The sequence below is a fragment of the Callionymus lyra genome, chromosome 14 (assembly GCF_982586985.1).
Source record: "Callionymus lyra chromosome 14, fCalLyr1.hap1.1, whole genome shotgun sequence".
Lineage (NCBI taxonomy): Eukaryota > Metazoa > Chordata > Actinopteri > Syngnathiformes > Callionymidae > Callionymus > Callionymus lyra.
This window is the reverse complement of record NC_141831.1, coordinates 14,028,853-14,052,567: the sequence shown is the minus strand read 5'-3', so window position 1 is coordinate 14,052,567 and position 23,715 is coordinate 14,028,853. Positions and strand designations below refer to the sequence as shown.

At 36.2% G+C, this 23,715-nt stretch overlaps 1 protein-coding gene across 2 annotated transcripts; it reads right to left on the bottom strand.

The window, feature by feature from the left end:
• Positions 1-12,367: 12,367 nt before the first annotated feature.
• LOC148066062 (protocadherin beta-16-like) lies at positions 12,368-22,563 on the bottom strand. 2 transcript variants are annotated; one of them, XM_087807656.1, is made up of 3 exons: positions 20,013-22,563; positions 13,489-13,525; positions 12,368-12,709 (listed from the first exon to the last, which is right to left on the bottom strand). In XM_087807656.1, the coding sequence occupies exons 1-2, from the start codon at positions 22,434-22,436 to the stop codon at positions 13,514-13,516; spliced, it is 2,436 nt and encodes an 811-aa protein (XP_087663782.1). In that variant the 5' UTR covers positions 22,437-22,563; the 3' UTR covers positions 12,368-12,709; positions 13,489-13,513. The 2 variants fall into 2 exon arrangements, with proteins under 2 accessions (XP_087663782.1, XP_087663781.1); XM_087807655.1 differs by lacking the exon at positions 13,489-13,525 and having other exon boundaries at positions 20,013-22,562.
• Between the last annotated feature and the right edge of the window lie 1,152 nt (positions 22,564-23,715).

Genomic DNA, 23,715 nt, shown 5'->3' with positions numbered 1-23,715 from the left:
ATTGTATCAAGATATGTACACTGTATATACTGTATCAAGACACTGTAGTGTAAATAAGGCACTGTGTGTAAGACACAGTGTACATAAGACACTGTAGTTTAAATAAGACACTGTACCATGCTACAGTGTTGTCTTATGTACACTGTATCATGATACTGTGTACATAAGACACTGTATCATGGTACAGTGTCATATTTACATTGTATCATGATACAGTGTTTCATTTACACTGTATCTTGATACAGTGTAATGTTTACATTGTATCATGATACAGTGTCTTGTGTACATTGTATCATGATACAGTGTCTTATGTATACTGTGTCATGACACAGTGTCTTATGTACACTGTGTCATGATACAGTATATAAATAAAATACTGTGATGTGATACAGTCTAATTAAGACACTGTATCATGATACAATGTAAATATGACACTGTACCATGATACAGTGTAAATAAGACACTGTATATATAATACATATATGGTAAAATGTTTGTATTTTGAAAAATATTTTGAAAAAAAATTCTGTTGCTATCTTTAAAGTCAGAAACTGTTGCATTATGGTACTTAAGTAGTGATGGGTTATTGAGGAAACTCATGAAACAGTTGATGAGGTATCATGACACAGTGTCTTGAAAGATGCTTTCATAATATTTTGCCCTGATCTATTTATTCAAATAAACCTGGTATCTGTATTGCTTGTTTAAAGTTCATCATTTGTTGATAATCTTCAGTATTTTTATGTTTTCAGAAAGCAATACCATCGCAGTGAATCATTTGAAATCAAAACTATACCAATTATTCTGCTTTTGGTTCTGACTTCATGTTGTCTCGGTCGGTGCATATCATTCATATGTACGTCTCCATAGCAACAGCCAAACAAAGCCGGACCTGATCTACATTTTTCTCAGAGAATAATCAACATAAATAAGGAGTTTGTGGTGAAAAATACAATTTTGTTTTTCTGGTGACCGTTTTATTCCGACATGTCTGCAGTTTTCATGAAACAAACCGGCTTCATGGGATCGTGCAGCCCTTTGGCAAGGACGTCAGTGAACTGGACCGTTCCACCACAGGCTTCACTCAAGACGTCCCTGCACTCAAAAACCCACTCATTCCCCTCGTAACAGCCCTCCATTTCACCGTCTAACAGTCACTTCTTTGTTCATCTGGGGGGCAAATTCTTCTCTTCTGTGTTCACCCTGCGTCCAACATATTCATAAGAATTCCTCAAAACTCCACTAAAAAAAAAATGTCACTGATGTAACGTTAAGCAGCAGCAACGTCGTCTTCTGCGATCGAACATTTGACACGATGCACTTTGTGGATGTAGGAATAGATTTGTTCTCCTGTCTTGTCGTTTTTTTTTGTGTGTGTTCTCCAAATCGGAGTGACAACCTGTTCTTATCTGTTTTCTACCGCCACGCATTATCGGACTTCTCTTTTGACACGGGTCTCGACGCGGGCGTCGGCGTTCGAAACGAAACAATCATTTGCGTTGACTTCTCGCCAAACAACTCATGGGTGAAATGAAAACCCTTTTGCTTCGTCGTCTCTCCTCGGAGCTGCGGTTGGAAAACCGAGGCTCTAGGTGATAAGACTCGTGACCCGATTTGTGCATGTTCTCCAGCCGTGGCCATCTTCCATCGCCGAGCCGACTTCCTTCTGAGAAGTGGGTCAAACACGCTCGGACTGATTCACACTTTGAGTGACTTACTTACAACTCCGGTTGTGTCATCGTCTGTAAATGCACCTTCAGGAAAAACGGGAGATTTTCAGTGTTTGGATTTGTGACGATGCAAATAGAGCATGAATGTAACATCGAGGAACTCACGACTGAATGTGAAGTGAATTCTCCTCATATAATCGACATTTAATACAACAAAAGTGTTGAATGTCAATACAGTATTATTAGTGATGTCACTCCAAATACTCGACTGAAGTTAAAAATTATATTTGTCTTGTTAAACATGTTTGTTTCTCTATGTCATCTTGAATTCTTCCTACCTGACTAGCCATCTGCTTCACCTCATGCTGACTCTACAACTGCCAACATTCATATTAGAGAACAGTGACTTGGATTGATACTAAATCTGTTTCCTGTTGTTTTTTTTAACTAGCACAATACCCAGTATGTAAGTAAGTAAGTAATATTTATTTATATAGCGCTTTTCCAGACCAGGGTCACAAAGCGCTTTAACAATCAAAACAATACTCAAAAAAGTATATACTTTAAAGATCAAGATAATACTGAGAACAACACAGGAGTTCCAGAAAATCAAGGAAAAGACTGAACAAATAGAAACGTCTTAAGATGTTTCTTAAAGGAGTCAGTAGATCCATCAAGCGCAAAGAGAGAGGAAGATCGTTCCAAAGCTTAGGAGCAACAGCCTGAAAAGATTATGTCCGATATTTAGGTTAGTATTATTATTCATATTAATAACGTGTAAAGAAATGACAAAGTATGACAAAAATAGTAATAATTGAAAACCAAAGAACCCCAAAAATCTCTGAAGGGGGAAAGTAGATTATTCTTAAAATTGCGAGAAGGAACTTACATTTTTTAAATCATCCTTACTTATAATGTATTAAATATAGTATATATTGTATTAAAATCTGACCTATTTGTTGGTGTGCAAAAGTTTCTACATCTTCACAATATTTAGAGCTTATGTGTTTGTGTTTTCTCGTTTAGACTATTTTAACAGTTTATTTTCATGTCTAAACAAGAAGGATCTGTCTCGCCTAAAATTTATACAAAACTCTGCAGCGAGAATTCTGAGCCGCTCTAGTAGAAGAACTCACATTTCCCCGATCCTTAAAACTCATTGCATTGGCTGCCAGTTTCTTTCAGGTTCAATTTAAAAATTCTCGTTCTTACTTCAGAGCTATTCATTGTCAGACTTTGGAATGATCTTCCTCTCTCTTTGCGCTTGATGGAGTCTACTGAAACATCTTAAGACCTTCTTATTCGTGTAGGATTTTCTGGGACACCTGTGTTTTTCTCTGTGTTATCTTGATCTTTTTAGTATTTTTTCTTTATTGTTTAAGCGCTTTGTGACTCTGGTCTAGAAAAGCTCTATATAGATATAAATTACTTACTTTCTTACTTACATCAGTGATCTGTTCCAGACTTACACCCCAGCCTCGGGCTCTGAGGTCTGTGGATCAGAATCTACTGACGCTTCCTGAAAACTTGACTATCTTCCTCTCCCTCTGCGTTTGATGGAGTCTACTGACTCCTTCAAGAAACATCTTAAGACATTCTAGTTTTGTGCAGGCTTTTCTTTGATTTTATGGGACTCCTGTGTTTGTCTCTATATGTCTGGGCCTTTTAAAGTATATATTTTCACTGTGTATTGTTTTTGATTGCTATAGTGCTTAATGGCCCTGGTCTTGAAAGGCGCTTTACAAATAACTATTACTTACTTACTTACCTACTTGCCTAAATGTCAAAGGTCAAATGAGTCATCTGCCTTCCTGAAATGAGATGAAATTCTGGAACAATACATTATGTAAAACATATGGTTTAGATTTAATCAAAATTAGACGTATTTTAATGTTCATGTGGGGTTCTGGCCCGCTGTACCTCTTTTCTTTGACCCTGATGGAGTCGCCCTCCACCTAAAACCTTCCCTAAGAGATGAGAACTGTACTAAGTCTCAGTTATAAAAATCATAAAATATCCTTCTTGTAGTCATAAAGAAGATATGAAAGTTTGTTGAAACACGACTCAGCAAAATCCACATAATCTGGCCAAAAAATATGATTAAGCTGCTTCCAATTGACTCTGAAAAATCTCTCAACTAATCCTCGGAGGATCGTCGTGGTGAAGGTGTGTCCGACAAGACGAACTGGAGCATCTTATCTGATGCTTAATTAGAAATGTTGAACAACCACCGATGGTCAGCTGATCTGGAAAGAGCCATGAACGCACTTTGGTGTGAGTTCTTGCGTGTGATGTTAAAGTCTCACGGAGGCGCTGTGAGGATGTGTAATCCCTCAGCAGGAGGAAGCTGCTTCCCAGAAGCTTCCTTATCCACCACATGCTTTATCTTCACCACAAATGCTCTTTTCCTCATCTTGTTGTTTGGTTGGACTGATATATATATTTGACGTAGAAATTCGATAATCTACAACTAATATTTATGATTTAATTAGACTTAATATAACCTCATATAGTAGCTGTTACAGTTCAATGTATCCTCTGACCCAAGAAAAGTACATTAATAATTGACTTTTGTGGCTTTCATGAGATGAAACAGAAAAACAGAAACATTTTCATGACCCATTTTGTGACGACTCAAAACAGCCCGAGCTATACATTTTTGATTATCGTACAAGACGTAGAAGTGAAAGAAGGCATTGAACAGAAAAATATTCTTAAATTATTATTTTTTTTAAATGGACAAAAAATGCCAAAGAATCATTTGAATGCATCCACTTTTTTCCCCACTGACAAACGTTCTAGTATGGATGGATCATTGACACCTTTACAGAGGAGGCGTCTGGAAAAAAAAAATGTGGGTCAATCCTGAAAATAATCCAGTTTAAGTGCTGTTTAAAGTACTCAAGGCTTGGAATAACTCATTAAGTTCTTCACGCATGTGTGTCTTTTCTAAATTGTCTTGCTGCAAGTCAAGGGAAATGTGATATTATTCGTTCATTTTTCTACCACTTGGTTCATAATGAAGGTCACGGGAGGGAACAAATATGTGTTGTTGGATTGTGGGAGGAAATGTGAGTGACTAGACTTAAAACTGGACCAGCAACTTTCTTGCTTAGGAGTCACAGAAGACAGTTTATAATCTAGTACGTCAACTTATAACAAGTCTTATAATTCAAGAAACTTAAGACCTTTTTATTTGTGCAGCCTTTTCCTAATGTTCTGGGACTCCTGTGTTTGTCTTATGTTGTCTTGACCTTTTAGAGTATTTAACAGTGTATTGTTTTTGATTGTTATAGTGGTTTGTGACCCTGGTCTAGAAAGGCGCTTTACAAATATCTACCACTTACTTAAGTGATGATTAATTTGGACTAGACGGGTCATTATTACTAGTGAAACTTATTTCAGTTTCAAGACACTTTTATTCTACTTTAAATGTTTATTAACTCCTGTTGAAAATGTGTACAATCACTTTCTTATCTTATCTTAAACGCTGGCATATCTACAGGTCATAATATGAATTTTCCAAATCAATGTTGTTTAAATTTTCAATTGAAATCTCGTGATGGGAACATGTGTTAAAGAGGAACTTAAAGACTTAAGTGTCAACACTGTACAATAGTATGACAGTCATTACACAAAACAATGTATTTGTTGATTCAATAAAGTTTTACCTTACCTTATTTGTTGATTCTCATTTAAAACGTTTATTCCAAAATAAAATCGTATGTTATTTGTTATTACATGATAGCCACTCATTCTACCTCAGGACTTACATCTTATATATTTTTACAGACCTGGCAAAATAATGCATTATTCAAGCATTAAAATGTAATATACTCGATCGAGAGTGATTAGTAACTGTGGTACTCATTAAAGATACAGATCAAGACACTTTATGAGAAGGTATAAATAAGCTACGACGACCATCACATCATAACATTTATTTCCCCTGGAATGAGTTCTTGCTGTAAGTCACTGTGTGTACTTTCTGTGGTTCCTTTTATTTATTAAAAAAAAAAAACTTAGTGGTAATATCTGAACACCTGGTGCTGATGAAGGAGAAATCTACCCTATAGAGTTGCGTGTGATGTACAACTGAGATGTCAGTGGCTATTTAAAGATCCACTGTCCCTGACCTGTTTTATTCCAACTGGGCTGCTGAGCTCGTTTCAGCACCACGGGCAGCACCAGTGCTGATCGCCGCTCACGCTTGATTTGCTTTTAGTCTCCTTCGATCAATACCTTCTTTGCTTTGCATCGCTTCCACTAACATGATGGAAGATTGTTTGTACGTCTTGACGGGATTCTTAGGAGAGCCTCAAAAGTGCATAGATCTGCGAAAGCGAAAGGTTGCCAGCAGTGTAAAAAAAAATTGGATCAATAACGTGATACTGACTTACATACTTTATTTACTTTACATATTTTGACTTTATTATATTATGTTGTCAGGTTATTTAATGATAATGTCCATTATTTAGTTATATTGTCACATTATTTAATTATATTGTCATGTTATTTCATAATAATGTCCATTATTTCATGACATTGTCACATTATTTCACGATATTGTCACATTATTTCACGATATTGTCACAATATTTTATATTATTGTCAGATAACTTCATGATAATATCCATTGGTTAGGTTAGGTAGTATTTCATTATATTGTTACATTATTCTATGATATTGTCACGTTATTTCATGATATTGTCACATTATTTCATGATTTTGTCACGTTATTACATGATATTTTCACATTATTTCATAATATTGTCACATTATTTCATGATATTTTCATGTTATTTCATGATATTGTCACATTATTCCATGATATTGTCATATTATTTCATAATATTGTCACATTATTTCATGATATTGTCACATTATTTCATGATTTTGTCACGTTATTACATGATATTTTCACATTATTTCATGATATTGTCACATTATTCCATGATATTGTCATATTATTTCATAATATTGTCACATTATTTCCTGATATTGTCACATTATTCCATGATATTGTCATATTATTTCATAATATTGTCACATTATTTCGTGATATTGTCACATTATTTCATGATTTTGTCACGTTATTACATGATATTTTCACATTATTTCATAATATTGTCACATTATTCCATGATATTGTCACATTATTTCATAATATTGTCACATTATTCCATGATATTGTCACTTTATTTCATGATAATCTCCATTATTTCATGATATTGTCACGTTATTACATGATATTGTCACATTATTTCATAATATTGTCACATTATTTCATGATAATGTCCATGATAATGGACATTATTATTTCATGATAATGTCCATTATTTCATGATAATCTCACATTATTTCATGATAATTGTACATTATTTCATGATATTGTCACGTTATTTCATGATATATGTTATTTCAATCCCAATCAATCCCAAAATAACGTGATAATATCATGAAATGACATTATACATGATAATAAAGTGATTATAACCTGAAATAAGGTGATAATATAAAAAAATATAGCAATAATAATCGTGATAATAACATGATAATATCATGACTCAACGTGATAAAAATCACAGATTAATGCGATAATATCTTGGAATAACTTCAATCACGAATCACAAAATAACTAAATGTTTTTACCCTGCTGGCAGCTCTTAGCTTACCATAGACCCAAACAAGTTAAGATCTGTTTAATACAATAATATCCCACGGTTTAAAATGCAATATTCAGTCCATTTGCACACTAATAGTCATTAAATGTACACAATTGTGACCCTGGTCTATAAAAGCACTATACAAATATTACTTACTTACTTACAATAAGCTTTAATAGATAACAGATTGGAAGACAGACACAACCAGAAGGAATAAAATATACACAAATAGCCACACATTGTATCTTTTTACACATCAGACACTAATACTGATGTTTAAGTAATGCATTTAAATGTTAAAAATCTTATTAAGAAAGGAAATTGATGTGTAATAACCATAATTGAAACCAGCATTTGTGTTACAGCAAATACAGCGACGTTTATTTCAAATGTATTTAAACAACAAACACTACAGTGAACAATCCCTTGTTTGAAAAATAGAGCACTTTAGTTTCTACTAATCATGACAGGAAGTGCCTCTTATCATGAAACATTAACGCGTTTAACGCTCACTTATCAGCTCCTTTGATGACTGGCAGGCTTGTGTGTGGCTTCAGTCAGAAAGCGAAAAAAAAAAGAAAAAAGATTCCCATTCTTCCAGTCATCTTGACAAAGCTTTTACTTCCCCCTTGCAAAATCTAAACCGACTCACATCGCCCTCCATTTACTATTCAATTTTCAAGAATTAGCATCGAACATTTTACCCCGAGAAACTGGGTCAGATCCAGTGAATGAAACAGAATTTTTTTCAGTGAAAGTGATTTTCAATAACAAAAAAAAAAAAAAAAGTCGTTTCGGATAAGAATCATTAAGAGACGCGGCGGACTTTTTAAAAAGCTTTATTCAAAGTAGCAATGATCAGGCAGAACATTAAAGCCAAATAAGCAACATCAAAAAACCAGACAATTAACGAGACCTAAAAAAAAAAAAAAAAGAAAAGAAAAAAGAAAGCGAGGCCATTCTCTCCCCAAACTGTCTCTGATCCACTAAGTGGGATGAAGCTGGATTACTATTGATGCCACTCTCAATGCACGCTGTACAATCTTGACGGGCAAATTAGTGGAAGAAGAACTGAGCGGAACACACAGATGAGAAATGACAGAGGATTAGAAGCACCTCCTGCGATCCAATCACAGTGAATGGAACAGTGTGAATCTATCAAAAAAGTCCACGGTATAAAAACACAAAGTATAAAGCATTTTTTCTTTTTTTTAAATGTACAGTAAACACACCTACTGATCCTGAATAGAACAAAAAAAAAAAAAGGTCAAGCCCCCTTTTTTTTTTTTCCCCTCCTCCGTTGAGCAAGGTGTTTGTCCCTGTAGGGGTAGATTTCTTAACTATCAAAAGTCACAAATAAGTAGTGAAGTCGCGGATGAAGCTTCACGAAGCAGTGTCATTACTTTCATCGCACACTAGATGGGACTATTTCCCTTTATTTATTCCCAACTATCCCAACATCAGATCCTTTTTAAACTAGTGGCGCCACCTACTGACCTCTAAACAACATGACACTGTTTCGCGAAGCTTCGTCAGCACATCACCACCAATAGGTTTTTTTTACGATGCAGAAGGCACGCAAGAAGCTCATCCCATGTGCAATTTTAATCATCCCTTTAGCATAGACGTTAGGAATTTTCATTGGAGAAATGTACACTTTTCGCTTTGTATTTTCAGGAGTATGAGCGACACTGGTTAAGTGAGAGACAATTGAGAAGGTTTTCTTGACTCTTCTTGCATGTTACGTCTTGTTTTGGTTACCCCTCCCCCCCTGAAAAAAAGGAGACATGAATTAAAAGTTCGATATTTTTTGTTATTTAGTGTTGTTCCCTATATTATAAATTTGTTTTACAGTTTGCATTCATTTGAAGAATAAAAAACAACTATTGGGGAAATTATTTTTTCTCAGTAATATTTTGATTTATTTTTGTAATTAATTATGTTTTTACTTTCATTTATTTTTTCATTTTTAGTTGGTTGAAGTATTTAAGTTTTTTCTTTTATCTATTTCTATATAGTTATTTTTCCAACTTGTTTGTTCATGTTGTCTAGTGATATTTTCACATTATTTTGTGTTGTTGTCTTGTTATTTCATGATGATATCACGTTCCAATATATTCAACAAATATTGAATAAACTGTATTCTTCAGGGACTCCTTGACAACTGTACAGATATAGTGTACTTAAGTGAAATAAAGTTATAATATCATAAAATAACACGATAATATCATAAATAAAGTGATAATATCATAAAATAACATGATAATATCCTAAAATAACATGATATCATAAAATAATGCGATAATATCATAAAATGATGCGATAATATCCTAAAATAACATGATAATATCATAAAATAACATGATAATATCATAAAATAAGATGATAAGTTTCATAAAATAACATGATAATATCATAAAATAAAGTGATAATATCATAAAATAGCGCAATATTATCATTAAATGTTGCGATATTATCATTAAATGATGCAATAATATCATAAAATAACATGATAATATCATAAAATAACATGATAATTTCATAAAATAACATAATATCATAAAATAACATAATATCATAAAATAACGTGATAATATCATGATTTAATGTGATAATGTACTAATATAAAATGATCATATCATAAAATAAAGTGATACAATCATAAAATAACATTATTAGTGTTACAAAATAACGTGATAATATCTTAAAATAACATGATTAGTATTACAAATAACGTGATAATATCATTACATACTTCAATTTGATTGACAAGTTATAAAACCAGAAATAATTACCAAAAAGATTTTTACAATATTACTCATAGTTACACCAAAAAATGTATTCCCCAAGAAGTTTTTTTTTAATTTCAAGTGAATAAAATGCTTCTGTATCATTTAAGATCATTTTTTCATAAGTTGTAGTAATTAATGACAGAAACAATCGTCTGGGGGTGAAGAAAGCGCTGCATCACACAAAATCAGTGCATATTTTAAAATACTGCTAAAACACATCGTCTTTGGGCTCAGCAGCAGTATTTGAATACATAACTATAGTTATAAATACTTATCCTAATACACCGTAAGGTATCATGAGCCTGGACATGAAGATGTGTATCCCGAAAACTACCTCCTGATGTCATTTTAAAAGACTAAAATTCCAATTATATACACTACTGACTGAAACATCACTAAAACTACACTACGTAACACAAAAGTCCCTTGAAGAAGCTCACAAAAGCAGCATGAAAGTTAATACACTAAATACCTGTAAAAAAAAAAAGGTCGGAAAAAACAACACGGTACCTTTCCTTGAAGTACATTTTGAAGTTGCTTATTTCGTTTCTATAAACATCTTATTAATATAAATATATTTTTGTGTTGTTCATAAGCCCAAATTGGATTTTTTTTTATTGCAGGTTTTCTTAATAATTTCGTGGTAAGTTTCCTCGACTCTGAGTGTGCGACGCCCGGAGTAAATATTTGATCGAGGGGGCACTCGTCACCCCCCTGCCTTCTGTCTGACCCCGATCTCAACTTTGCCCGGTGCGAGACATGACACAGCAATATCTTACTGCAGTGGTCTTTTTTTTTCTTTTTTTTTTTCCTCTCCTCCCCCCTTCACCCCCTGCCTCGGGGGGGGGTGTGGAGCGACACCCCCGCAACTACAGACACCATTTTTTTTTTTAAATCTAGTGTTACAATCTCAAAAAAAGAAATTACATTTTACAGCTATTTCTTTCATTCTCTTGTTGTTGTTTTTTTAAGTCTCCACACATTCGTTTAGTTGAAAAAGAAAAAAACGCTGATAAACATTGGCTGCGTTCACATGGTTAATATTACTAATATATTCACGATAAATCATTTTAATAGTGCAAATAGTTGTATTTTTTAAGCCTTTTTACGTTTTTTTTTATTATAAGGAATCATCTTTATATAGTATTTGTTCATATATTAGATACATACACTATTAATGTGGATAAAAAGGTGGTTTTCTATGGCGTTTATTTGTGCCTATTGGAAATTTTGAACATTTTTGCGTCCACATAAGTGACAGTTTGCCTTTAATTTTTACTCCAGCAAAAAATAAAGTGGTTTCAACAAACAAAAATCACTTTTATGTTCAATAAATCTCACTTTGCACAGGAAGGTTGAGCAAAGCGTGCGCAAAGTGAGATTTATTGAACGTAAAAAAGAGATTTTCGTTTGTTGAAACCACTTTATTTTTTGCTGAGGTAAAAAATTACATAAAAAAAACGTATTCTCAGGTTCTCAACATTCCTAACTGCACAAAAAACAAATAGGCACGAATAAAACGCCATAGTTTTCACCGACAAGTGCTTTGGAAAAATATGTTTAAAAAAAAAAAATCACTTCAACTTGATCCAAAAAAGCTCTTTGGGATTGAATCTGTAATTGGGAACATTCCAGTCAATAAAAAATTGATTCGACAGATTTGCCGTGACAATCGTTTTCCCAGTGACCTATTTAAGATTTTTCAGACCGATTTATTCATATATTTATCCACTTTACATGTCAAATATTTGCTTATTTTAATCCTAATTTCCCTGTAAACGCAGCCAGTGTGAGTCTCTCTCAACGGCGAGACTCGTATCACGGCAGGGATGTCGGACATTGTCATAAATCGTCGAAAATCCCCCTTAAAAAAAGCCAAAAATAACAATCACAGAGCAAAAGTCCAAACGACTCACATGACCGGCTACAATTCTGCAGATGGATGGAAAAGATGGAAAAGAGTTACCCTGATTCATGTCCGTCGATAGGCGTGTTACGTATCAAAATAAAAAAATCGTGTTGAGCAGTTTTTATCGAAGCACTATGAGGTTTTTTTTTTTTTTCTCCTTTAAAGCCTGAGACACACTGTGCAATTTTAGCAGTTATTCCAGGAGATTAACAGTCAGTTCGTACATCTTGATAAGAATAAACCGACTAGCACCGTTGTTTGACCTGATGGGGGGATAGTTTGGCATCGGAATTTTATTTTAATAAATATATATATATATTTTTTAGGTCGTATTTTTTGGAGGGTCGAAAAAAAAATCGCACAGTGTTTCGTGGGCTTTAGTTTGAATCCGGCCACTAATGGTTACAGTTCAATGTCCCGATGTTTTTCTTACATGTCGTTTGAATCATGCAGATGCATGCTTAGAAGGAAGTAGAAATCTGAGGTTAATGATGCCGGTTCAGGTTGTTTTTTTTAAAGTTTTTTTTTGTTTGAGAGGCAGGAGAGATCAAACCGCTGGAGCAGAGGTGCTGAGTGGGCGTTTTTTTCCTCTATGAGTCACAGGGAAGAATGTCAGCCGAAGAGAGAGATTCTTCTTCATGAGTCTTTTCATGGCAGTTCTCTTCTGGGGAGCTGTGGGAGACAAAAAGACAGAATTAGACACAACTAAAAATAAAACTTGGTTATGATGGTGTGACGAAGCTTCATGAAGCAGTGTCATTATCGTCAGAATCCACTAGATGGCGGTCTCTGCACTATTTTTTTTTTCCTTTGTTTTGAAACACGTTTTTTCCAATGAAACCTCAACTGGTGGCGCCACCTACTGGCCTCTTAAACAACGTGACACTGCTTCGCGAAGCTTCGTCAGCACCTCACCTGGTCGTGATACAGAAGCGAAAGCCTCACTCATGCAACAGTGGATCGTGACTGGTTACTGCCACCGTCGTTCGTCTTTTTACTCTCAACTGACTTTCATCGGGCTTTTGACGTTAATTTTGGAATCGTCGAAAAGGAATCGGGTGCGATTTTCAGGATCATGCACGAGCAGGCAAATTTGTTTTAGCCATTTTTTCAGGGCTATAATAGGAGCGGGGAAAAAAAACATCCAAAAAGAACATTTTGAACCGGTGATTCTGTGCCGAGCAATCCAGAGTTCTGATTGGCAGCCAATTGCGTTCTAATCTCAGCTCTGTTGACTTTTTGAAATTTTCCAGCTCAGAATGGCATTGTTTCAGATTCAGCTCGAGCCGCATTTACTCAACTTAATCTGTTTTTTTTTTTTATCAAAGCGATTTTGCTGCATTAGTGACAATGACATTTTGAGCCAAAAGCGAATGAAATAATAAATCAAAAAATCTGCTAGAAAGTGTGTGTAAAGGAAAATATAGTGGCGTGGATAGCAACCAGCATACCTCCAGTTGTAGAATGGACTTCCTTTCATTTTGAGTACTTAAGAACAAAAGAAAAAGACAAGTTCATTTTGCACACATGGGAATCTCACTCGCACACGTGAATGCTCAACGGCCTGATCATTGTTGATACATGGTGTGTATGGCCATTTTTTGGCAAAAATGGTATATTACAATCTATATTAAGGAACGTTTTGACACTTTTTTTGTAATTTGTGTTGTTTGGCCATTTGGTATTTAGCTAAATATTGACAATTGACAGAAATAACACTTCCTCAAGGGCCACATAAAATACTCTGACTGTCGTAAAGGGCCAACAAACCAAACAAAAATGAACAAAGCCTGAAAAACCAAAATAAATACAAAAAATCATTATGACGTGACAATTTATAGCCTAGCCAAATAAGCTACATTTTTTGGATATGTGTAAAATAAAATGTATATGTATAATGTCAGGTTTTCAGAGTATATTTCCCAGTTTTGGAGGTATTTGTTTTTCTTCGTTATGCTTTAACTTTCTTAGAGTTTTCAGGTGTATCATTGTTACTTGTAACTTCCTGCAAGAACCACCAAAAAAAAAACGGGTGGAAGAAACGATCCTAGAAATGGAGAAAAGAAAAAATAATACTGCAACAAACTGAAAATAGAAGATAAATTAAAGTGAAAACACATTTATTACAAAGAAAAGAAAAAATAAATCAATATATATTGCTGAGAAAACCCCCCCAAAAAATGTATCCAGGAGTTATTTTTTTCTAAAAATGAATGTAAACTGTACAACAATAATATAAAATAGGGGGGAAAAACTAATAAAATATGATCTATGATAATATGCATGCTTTTATGGATTATTTCTAGAAAGAATAACACAGAAAAACTACAAATAAAAAATAAGTCATTTTAAAAAAGTGGTACACTTTATCAAGGTCTGCTTTAAAGGCCCTATCCATCATTTTTTAAATGGTGTCTTTGGCGCCCCATGGTGTCAGACTAGTGTAACTGCAACCTAGTACATTTGCTGTTTTTCTCATTTCGTCAATTTGTTTGGAAAACGAGATGAAGGTTCCTGTTGATTCCTCATCCTAACTTCCTGGTCAAAGAAGGAATTCAACGAATTAAACTTCAACAATCAATCATAAAACTGTAACGCTTTATTTGTATATTTAGTTTGGGAATATTAAGTGAAAATGTCTTTTATGCAACAACAAAAAATGTAAATAAATGAGGTACAGCCGTGCAAGACTCTCAGCTGCACACAAACATCTGCTTTAAAATAAAGTTTCCTGATATTTTTCCTTTTGTTTTTTTCAACACCTGCTTCCCTGCTTTAAGCATCACATTTAGCACAGCAGCACATCTCGTCCTTGAAGAGAATCCCCTCCATGTCTGAGTCTCTTTGAAGTCGTCTCCCCCTCGCTCTCCCCCGCTCGGCTCACCCACTGCCTGCGCTCAGATTGTGTTTTATGCATCTGCTATAAATGACCTACATTCTACATTAGACATCGAACAGTGGCACATTTTTAGTTACCGAGTCTGGATGCGGGGAGGAGGGATCGGGGGGGTGTTTGCTTGCCCTAATTATGCAACGTGATTACAAACAGACGCTAGAGAATGTCTTTTTTCTTTTTTTTTTTACCTCTTTTGTGTCACTCAGCAGAACAAATAAACTATTTAAAGCCCATATGGCCGTACATTTTTAACTTGGGTGTCAAACTTATGATTAGTTTGTTTAAATAAATGACTCCAATTTTTTGTGTGAGTTAAGATGGACTTTTTTGCTTTAAAACACCAGTATCTTTTCTAAAAAATCACCAAAAAGTTTTCACCAGCCTTCATTAAAACATATTTACAGCAAGTCGAAGTTTCATAAAAAGCAAAAACAAGAACAAAGGGCAAAGAACAAAGAGATAACATTTGCAATAGCTGAAACAACTTAACAATGTATCCTTTTCTTTTTCTTACTTCCTTTGATCTATGTTAATCTTTTTATTTGTACTTTGTATTGTGGAGTATTTGACTCTGGTGTTGTGATAGTGTAGTAACAAGTATATGTGTAGTATTGTCCAGTACTTGACTCTGGTGTTGTGATAGTGTAGTAACAAGTAAATATTTTAGTATTGTCAGGTACTTGAATCTGGTGCTGTGATAGTGTAGTAACAAGTATATATGTGTAGTATTGTCCAGTACTTGACTCTGGTGCTGTGATAGTATAGTAACAAGTATATATTTTAGTATTGTCAGGTACTTGACTCTGGTACTGTGATAGTGTAGTAACAAGTATATATGTGTAGTATTGTCCAGTACTTGACTCTAGTGTTGTGATAGTGTAGTAACAAGTATATATTTTAGTATTGTCCAGTACTTGACTCTGGTGTTGTGATAGTGTAGTAACAAGTATATATTTTAGTATTGTCAGGTACTTGACTCTGGTGCTGTGATAGTGTAGTAACGAGTATATATGTGTAGTATTGTCCAGTACTTGACTCTAGTGTTGTGATAGTGTAGTAACAAGTATATATGTGTAGTATTGTCCAGTACTTGACTCTAGTGTTGTGATAGTGTAGTAACAAGTATATATGTGTAGTATTGTCCAGTACTTGACTCTGGTGTTGTGATAGTGTAGTAACAAGTATATATGTGTAGTATTGTCAGGTACTTGACTCTGGTGCTGTGATAGTGTAGTAACGAGTATATATGTGTAGTATTGTCCAGTACTTGACTCTGGTGTTGTGATAGTGTAGTAACAAGTATATATTTTAGTATTGTCAGGTACTTGACTCTGGTTCTGTGATAGTGTAGTAACAAGTAAATATTTTAGTATTGTCAGGTACTTGACTCTGGTGTTGTGACAGTGTAGTAACAAGTATATATTTCAGTATTGTCAGGTACTTGACTCTGGTGCTGTGATAGTGTAGTAACAAGTATATATGTGTAGTATTGTCCAGTACTTGACTCTGGTGTTGTGATAGTCTAGTAACAAGTAAATATTTTAGTATTGTCAGGTACTTGACTCTGGTCCTGTGATAGTGTAGTAACAAGTATATATGTGTAGTATTGTCCAGTACCTGAGTCTGGTGTTGTGATAGTGTAGTAACAAGTATATACGTGTAGTATTGTCCAGTTCTTGACTCTGGTGTTGTGATAGTGTAGTAACAAGTAAATATTTTAGTATTGTCAGGTACTTGACTCTGGTTCTGTGATAGTGTAGTAACAAGTATATATGTGTAGTATTGTCCAGTACCTGACTCTGGTGTTGTGATAGTGTAGTAACAAGTATATATTTTAGTATTGTCAGGTACTTGACTCTGGTGCTGTGATAGTGTAGTAACAAGTATATATGTGTAGTATTGTCCAGTACTTGACTCTAGTGTTGTGATAGTGTAGTAACAAGTATATATGTGTAGTATTGTCCAGTACTTGACTCTGGTGCTGTGATAGTGTAGTAACGAGTATATATGTGTAGTATTGTCCAGTACTTGAATCTGGTCCTGTGATAGTGTAGTAACAAGTATATATGTGTAGTATTGTCCAGTACTTGACTCTGGTGCTGTGATAGTATAGTAACAAGTATATATTTTAGTATTGTCAGGTACTTGACTCTGGTGCTGTGATAGTGTAGTAACAAGTATATATGTGTAGTATTGTCCAGTACTTGACTCTAGTGTTGTGATAGTGTAGTAACAAGTATAATTGTGTAGTATTGTCCAGTACTTGAGTCTGGTGTTGTGGTAGTGTAGTAACAAGTATATATGTGTAGTATTGTCCAGTACTTGACTCTGGTGTTGTGATAGTGTAGTAACAAGTATATATGTGTAGTATTGTCCATTACTTGACTCTGGTGTTGTGATAGTGTAGTAACAAGTTTATATTTTAGTATTGTCAGGTACCAGACTCTGGTGCTGTGATAGTGTAGTAACAAGTATAATTGTGTAGTATTGTCCAGTACTTGACTCTGGAGTTGTGATAGTGTAGTAACAAGGATTTTCTTGTTTTTATGAAACTATTGTCTGCTGTCTACTGGAAACCCAATTTCCCGAAGTCTAATCTAAGATAAAAAAGTGCAAATATAAAGAGCATAAATCAGATAAAATAACACAAATACCTAAAATGTCACCAGCTATCATTAAAACATATTTTTTATGTAGTAAATATTACATTTTAACTTGTTCGGACTCAAGCAGAGGTGTTTCATCAAGTTATAAGTCAAAATGTTGTGTTAATTTATCAGCATTTTTGCTTATATGCTGTATATTTTGAGAAAACCTGAGTCTATTTATCCAACATTTACACAAACACATACACAATAGTTTATATATATATATATATATATTTTTTTTAGTATTTTAGGTGTCAGATCAAACAGCAGGTGGCAGTAGTTTTACAAAATGTTCTCTCATACTAGCCAAAAAAAAGAAGAAAAGTAGCTTAATCTGCAGTTTAAGAGGGAAACAAAACGTTCTGATCAGAACAACATCAGGATTTAACCAAATGTTCCTCCTTCCTTGTCAAGATTTCCTGTCAAACCTGAGTAAACAAGCGGCCAAAATATTTGACAAGTCAAAGTTGCGGGTCCAACTTCCACCAAATTCCTTTCTTTAAACGTACATTTTATTCCTATTAGAAGTTTTTTTTAACATCATTATTAACATCACTTATCTCATCTCAGCTTGAGCGGTTGCATCTTTACAGTTTTTACGTTATAATCACGAGAGAACTAACTTTATTTTTTATCTACAGTGCCACGTTAAAAATTAAATGCTTAGTCGAAAAACCATAATGCGATTTTAACAGGTTGGATACTCATTACTTCAGTTGCAACAGTTGGTAAAGAGCGGAATTGTCATAGTTTATTATTGTTGGTAGTGTTTTGATTAAACACACACTTTGTAATAGATCATTTGACTTTATTTTAATTTTAAATCACACTATGCCTCAATAACCCCCATCTCCCCCCCCTAGTATTTATTTCATAAGCTCTTCTAAAATCATGTCATTTTTCTATTATTATACACATTTCTTTTAATTGTTTTTCAATTTTATTATTATATTGTTTAACTGTTTTATCTAGTGCTATATGTTATGTTCTTGTACAGTACTGTGTCCCAACTGCTGTTTTAAAGTGCTATAGCTTTGAGTATGCGATTGCTATCTGTACTACTTCATCCTCGTTTGTTTTATTTGTTTATTTCATTTATTGTTCTTGTTTGTTTTTGTTTGTTTTACTCATAGTATCCAACTTTAAACTGACGTTTGCACAGTTACCGTTACTTTGAAAGCAACAAGCAAATTATAGTTATGAACTAAATAATTAAATATAAAAACATTATTTAAAAACAAACTATGACCTTTTGTGTCATTGGGTTTGACCGCATTGAAAATACTGTATGTTTGGAAAATACGTTTATACTGTATTTCTCAACAACTTCCTGTATACGCATAATACTTATAATAAGATTATATAAGACTTTCTTAATCCCTTTTGGAGATCTCCTTTGGGAAATTAGGTTTCTAATTCACCGCAGACTTGAACAAGGTACAGCAAGTTTCATGAAAAGCAAGAACAAGAACAAAGTTCAAATGAAAAGAGCAAAGTGCAAAGAGATTACCTTTGCAATCGCTGGAACTACTTAACAATGTCTCCTTTTCATTTAGTTTTTTCCTTTGAGTAATAAAGTCTATTTAATCGAATCTAAGGTAACAAAGTGCAAATATAAAGAGCATAAATCAAAGGAAATAACACAAATAACTAAAAGGAAAGAAATAATGTCACCAGCTATCATTATCATGTCATATGTTGAGTCATCAAGTCAAAGTCTGGTCAAAATGTTGTCGACATTTTTGCTTATTTAATGAAAAATTGAATTTTGAGAAAACCTTTGAATCTATTTCTGCAACATTTATTCAACACAAAAACATTGGTGCCACTGAACTAACTCTTTAAGAGAAAAATAAACACATGTAATGTTGGTGTTTTAAATAATTTGACATAAACACAAAATGAAATTGTTAGTTATCAAAGGAATTTCTGTTTATATTTCTAATATAAAGTGCTTTTATATTATATTTTTAGATGGAATGTTTGGAAAATGAAATTGTAAACTATTTAATTTATGGCATAATACATTTTTATTTTATTTTTCTAGACATTAATTCAACACAAAAACACCGGTGCCAATGTAACACATGTAATGTTAGTGTTTTTGTTGAAATTAATAATTCAATATAAACACAAAATGAAATTGATAGTAGTTATCAAAGGAATTTATGTTTATATTTGGAATATAAAGTGCTTTTATATTATATTTTTAAATGAAATGTATAGAAAATTAAATAGTAAACTATTTAATTGATGGCATAGTACACTTTTTTTCAATTTATCTAGACAATAATTCAACACAAAGACAGATGCTGCTTAAATGAACCCTATTATATCAAGTTTTGAGTACATATCGACCCCCTTGTCATCCAGAAACACAACTTTGTGCCAGTCTTCTACTCATATCCCAACTTCACAATCCATTACGTACCTCCAAAGTGGACGCTCTGGACCCCGTGGTCTCGCTCGGTCCTATGCTCCTGGGTATACTGGAGACAAAATAGCCGGCCCCCTTGGGAATGATGGGCTGTCTCACCACGACTTTGCCCTTCCTGGTCTCCGCCAGGAAGAGGCTGTACCAGTAGGCGTCGCTGGAGATCAGCGTGGAATCTGCGATGGTGGAGCTCCTCTGGCTGATCATGCTGTTCCTGCTGATCACGCTGTTCCTGTTGGGCGGCGGCATCTTCAGGGCCTTCGGTTTGGGCTTCTGGCACTTCAGCACGATGATGACCAGGATGGTGATGAGCAGCAGGAACGACACGGCGCCCAAACCGATCACCAGGTACAGGTTGAGGTCCGTGAACATGTCGTAGGCCAGTGGCAGCTCCGTGGTCTCGGAGAAGGACAGGGAGTTCTCCACCGTGGAGATCTTGATGGTGACGGTGGCGGAGAGAGCCGGGTCGCCGTTGTCTTTGGCCACGATGACCAGGCGCTGGTGGCGCGGATCTCGGTAGCTGAACATCCTCGTGGTCCGGATTTCGCCGTTGTACTGGTCCAGGCTGAAGAGGCTGGAGTCCGTGATCTGCAAGAGCTGATAGGTGACCCTCGCGTTCTGCTCGGAGTCGGCGTCGATGGCGATCACCTTGGTGACCAGATGCCCCTTATCGGTGGACCTGGGTATCACCTGCTCCACCACGGACCCTTGGGCACGCCAGGGCGACACGATGAGAGGGGTGTTATCGTTCTGGTCCACGATGATGATCCGAACGGTCACGTTGCTGCTCAGCGTCGGGACGCCGGAGTCCCTGGCCTCGATGTGGAAGAGGAACTCCCGCTCCCTCTCGTAGTCGAAGGTCTTCAGAGCGTAGAGGCCGCCGTTCTCCGGGTTGATGGAGAACAACATCGACATGGACGTGTTCACGATCTCCTTCTCCATGATGAAGTAGACCAGGTACTGGTTCTCGTTGAGATCCGGGTCGAAGGCGTTCAAGGAAGTCAGCAGGGCTCCCGGAACGTTGTTCTCCTCCACGTGGATCGTGTAGAAGGACTTCGAGAACGCCGGCGCGTTGTCGTTGATGTCCAGGATGTCCAGGGTGATGGTCTCGTTTTCGTACAACGGCGGCGAGCCTTTGTCTCGCACCAGCAGAGTGATGTCGTATCTGCTGATCACCTCTCTGTCGAGAGGCTTGGAGACCAGCAGCTCGAAGTAACCCTCCGTGGACTTATCGAGGCGGAAAGGTAGGGTCTCCTGCTGATCCAGGGTGAGCACCACCTCGCCGTTGAGCCCGGAGTCCCGGTCGTGAACGGTGACCACGGCGATCAGCGTCCCGACCGCCACGTCCTCCGACAGGGCGCCCTTGAGGGACTTGATGGTCACCTCCGGGTAGTTGTCGTTCAGGTCCGTGACGGAGACCATGACTTTGCACAGCCCCGAGAGCGGGTTGGCGCCGCCGTCCTGGGCCTGGACGTGCATCTCGAAACCCCGGCTCTCCTCAAAGTCGATGACCCCCTTCACCTTGATCTCGCCCGAGTCCGGGTCCAGCGAGAAGAGCTCCTGGGTCTTCTCGGACGTGTAGAGGGTGTAGGAGTAGACGAGCCGCGAGTTGGCGCCCTGGTCCAGATCGGTGGCGTTTAAGGTCATGACCACGGTCCCCGCGGCCGTGTTCTCGGGTACCTTGACTTCGAACACCGGGTGACTGAACAGGGGGGCGTTGTCGTTGATGTCCAGGACGTTGATGATGATGCTGGCGGTGCCGGATCGAGGGGGGACCCCTCCATCTTCAGCGGTCAGGATCAGATTATGGATCGAATGCTCCTCCCGGTCCAGTTTCCCACTCAGAACCAGGTCCACGTACTTGGACCCGTCGCTGCCCGTCTGGATGTCGATGTTAAAATACTCGCTCTCGCTCAGGGAGTAGGTCTTGATGGTGTTCGCGCCCACGTCCGCGTCCACGGCGTTGGTCAGGGAGAACCTCTCGCCGGGAGGGGTCGCCTCGGACACGTCCAGGTGCATGGTCTTCCTCCGGAACACCGGCGCGTTGTCGTTGATGTCCATGATCTCCAGCTCGACGTTGAAGATGCGGATGGGGTTCTCCAGGATGACGTCCATCTTCAGGAAGCACGAGGTGGTCTTGGTCACGCAGATGCTCTCGCGGTCGATCTTCTCGCGGATGATGAGCTCCCCGGTCTCTTTGTTGATGTCGAGGTAGTTCTTGCTGTGGATGGCGTCCAGCTTGGCGCGTCTCTCCACCATACTGCGCACGTCCAGCCGCAGATCCGTGGCCAGGTTGGCGACAAAGGACCCTTCCTCCATCTCCTCCGGGATGGAGTAGCGGGTGATGGAGATCGCGGATCCCCATAGAAAAAGGAAGGCGAAAGCAGCGAGGGTCCAAGAAGGTGCCGCGCCAGGCGTCATGGTTTTTTTGTTCGGATGAAGGAGAGACAATAAAAAAGGAGGTGGTGGAGAAAAAAAAAAAAGCAGATTCCGAGGTGGTTTTCAGGTTGTCTTGCGCGGTGAGAGAGACATTCTCGCTCGCACTCCGGTGCAGCTGCAGAGGGCCATGTACATGTACATGCACTACACACGCATCCGCTGGAGGAGCCCCGTGCGCTGCTGGCTGCAGGGGCGTAACCAGCGCTTATGTGGGCTGGTGCAGCGGCCTCCCTTAGGTGGGCTGCGTGGATGGAACAAAAGGCAGAAATTAGAAAAAAGGGAAAAGAAACATGCAGTCCATTGCTTAAAAAATGTTGAATAGTTTTATTCAGGCTGTCAGGAAGCTGGAGATCTAAAGATCACTACATTTCCTCAGGGGCCACATTATATAAGGTAAGGTAAGGTAAGGTAAAACTTTATTGATCCCTCAGGAGGGATATACTGTTATTGTTGTAAGGGGCCATCAAACCAACCACAAAAAATAGTATTTTTTTGTAGTATATAAGTATCTCTTCAATTAACTTCAAATTATTTAGAAAAAGGAACAAAAAAATCCATAAAAAAACTTAATAAGATAAATAAATAAATACGATAATAGGCATGTTTAAACATTTCTTCAATTAACTTCAAATTATTTTTAAAAATGGGAACAAAACAAGCCATAAAAAAGTTAATAAGATAAATAAAATAATAATAAAATAAAAATAATAGGTATGTTTAAACATTTCTTCAATCAACTTCAAATTATTAAAAAAAAGGAACAAAACAAGCCATAAAAAAGTTGATAAGATAAATTTAAAAAAAATACAATAATAGGCATGTTTTAACATTTCTTCTATTTACTTCAAATTATTTAAAAAAAAGAACAAAACAAGCCATAAAAAAGTTGATAAGATAAATTAAATTAAAAAAAAAAAAAAATACAATAATAGGCATGTTTACACATTTCTTTAATTTACTTCAAATTATTTTGGAAAAAAAGGAACAAAACAAGCCATAAAAAGTTAATAAGATAAATAAAATAAAAAACTGTAATAGGCATGTTTAAATATTTTTTCAATTTACTTCAAATTATTTTGAAAAAAAAGGAACAAAACAAGCCATAAAAAGTTAATAAGATAAATAAAAAAAACAACTGCAAAAGGCAAGTTTAAATATTTTTTCAATTTACTTCAAATTATTTAAAAAAAGGAACAAAACAAGCCATAAAAAGTTAATAAGATAAATAAAAAAAACAACTGCAAAAGGCATGTTTAAATAT